A 1,532-nucleotide genomic window follows, 5' to 3' on the forward strand; every position below is an offset into this window, starting at 1 on the left:
AATTTAATGGCAACTCTAAAAATTTGGAAACTATAATGAATCTGAGTAACCTTTTTACCATCTTTCTGGTAGTAATTATAAACAGAAGCCTACTTTCTATAATGACGTCACAAGCTTATGTAAGCTTCTGTCAAAGAACTTCCAAAAAGGTGAAAGGACAAACTGACGTAAGTCTCTTTCTCTTATTTTTGCACCAAAAGTAACGAAAAGGTACTTAATGTCTAGGTGATCTTAGTAAACTCTTCCCTCTACTGCCAATTAAGTTCTATGTGTTCTTTGTCTCAAGAGTTCACTCAAAAGCTACCTTAAATATAACCATAACCATATTTGATCGTGCTATTTAATTCCCAAAGCCTATATAAGCCATGACCGAATAGGCAAAGGAATCATTCTTATACCATCATGTCCATTTGGCAACCAAAAGTAACTTATCAATTTTTTCAAAAACTAATCAGAAAGTTTTTATTCAGATTGGCCAACAGTAAAATATTTCAAATACATGATTCACAGTTCTCCCTAATCCAATCAACGTAATGAGAAACCTTTGTGTATACACCTGGATATGGTGGTACTGTACATGGCTTGATACTCCAAGACACAATACCCAATTGAACGTTGTCCTCAGAGAGCAGGGGTCCGCCGGAATCGCCACTGCATTGACCCTTCCAACCTTCATCGACGCCACCGCAAATATTGTGAACAGTTGTCCCGTTGTTATGGCGTGCGATACACTCTTCGTCGGAGTAGATCTTCAGACCAACTTCTTGCAAAGTTGTTTGGATGGAGCCGCCAGTCTAGTAAGAACGAAAGAAGGGGGATTAACGTAGTAAGTATATGTTTTCCAAAAGAACAAACAATTCAACATACGCCATTCAAACCCCAACCGGCCAAAACACCGCGCACGCCCTCTTCAACCTGTGGTATCTCATAGTCCTGTGCTGGCAATGTAACCGGTGCAATGGTATTATAATTGAACACCAACTGACCGAAGAGTTCCAACAATGCGACGTCATTCGTGATGTAATAACTCGAGTAGTTCTCGTGCCAAATGAGACGTTTCACCTTCGCCACATTGGCGCCTTGGGAACTGATCACTGTCGACGCGTATTGTATGCTAACGGATGTGGGTTTGCCGCCGTAAACACAATGTGCTGCGGTGAGTATCCAACGTGGCGCTATGATGGTTGCACCGCATGAGTGGGAACCAGTCGAACCGCGTAGTGATACCTTGAAGAGTACAAATTAATTTCATTGTTTCACCACACAACTTTTATTTAAGCAAACACACCATAAACGGATATTTTTCAATGGATGTCGATGTACCATTGACGACACGACCTTCAGGGTAGCAGTAGGCCACGCCTATCAACGCGAACAACACTAATGCGTACCGGGTCCACATAACGGAAGATGTAGAATTAGTTCGTTAAGAAATGGTACCTAAGACTGACTAATTTCCACAAATCTGTGTCTTTTATAAACACGACATTTGGTCCGATTTCAAAATTGTTCGTATTTAGATTATAGGAACG

At 40.9% G+C, this 1,532-nt stretch overlaps 1 protein-coding gene across 1 annotated transcript; it reads right to left on the reverse strand.

The window, feature by feature from the left end:
- Positions 1-433: 433 nt before the first annotated feature.
- Positions 434-1,453, reverse strand: LOC120782720 (trypsin-1-like). Its single transcript, XM_040115143.1, has 3 exons — positions 1,289-1,453; positions 868-1,227; positions 434-794 (listed from the first exon to the last, which is right to left on the reverse strand). Exons 1-3 carry the CDS (start codon positions 1,400-1,402, stop codon positions 492-494), a joined length of 777 nt encoding a protein of 258 aa, XP_039971077.1. The 5' UTR covers positions 1,403-1,453; the 3' UTR covers positions 434-491.
- Between the last annotated feature and the right edge of the window lie 79 nt (positions 1,454-1,532).

Source organism: Bactrocera tryoni, chromosome 1 (genome assembly GCF_016617805.1).
Source record: "Bactrocera tryoni isolate S06 chromosome 1, CSIRO_BtryS06_freeze2, whole genome shotgun sequence".
NCBI classification, from domain to species: Eukaryota; Metazoa; Arthropoda; class Insecta; order Diptera; family Tephritidae; genus Bactrocera; species Bactrocera tryoni.

Coding starts and splice junctions, on each gene's coding strand:
- LOC120782720 (XM_040115143.1), bottom strand. CDS start 1,402: ATGTGGACCCGGTACGCATTAGTGTTGTTCGCGTTGATAGGCGTGGCC. Junction 1,228..1,288: donor TTGAAAAATATCCGTTTATG/GTGTGTTTGCTT, acceptor GTACTCTTCAAG/GTATCACTACGCGGTTCGAC. Junction 795..867: donor CCGGTTGGGGTTTGAATGGC/GTATGTTGAATT, acceptor CGTTCTTACTAG/ACTGGCGGCTCCATCCAAAC.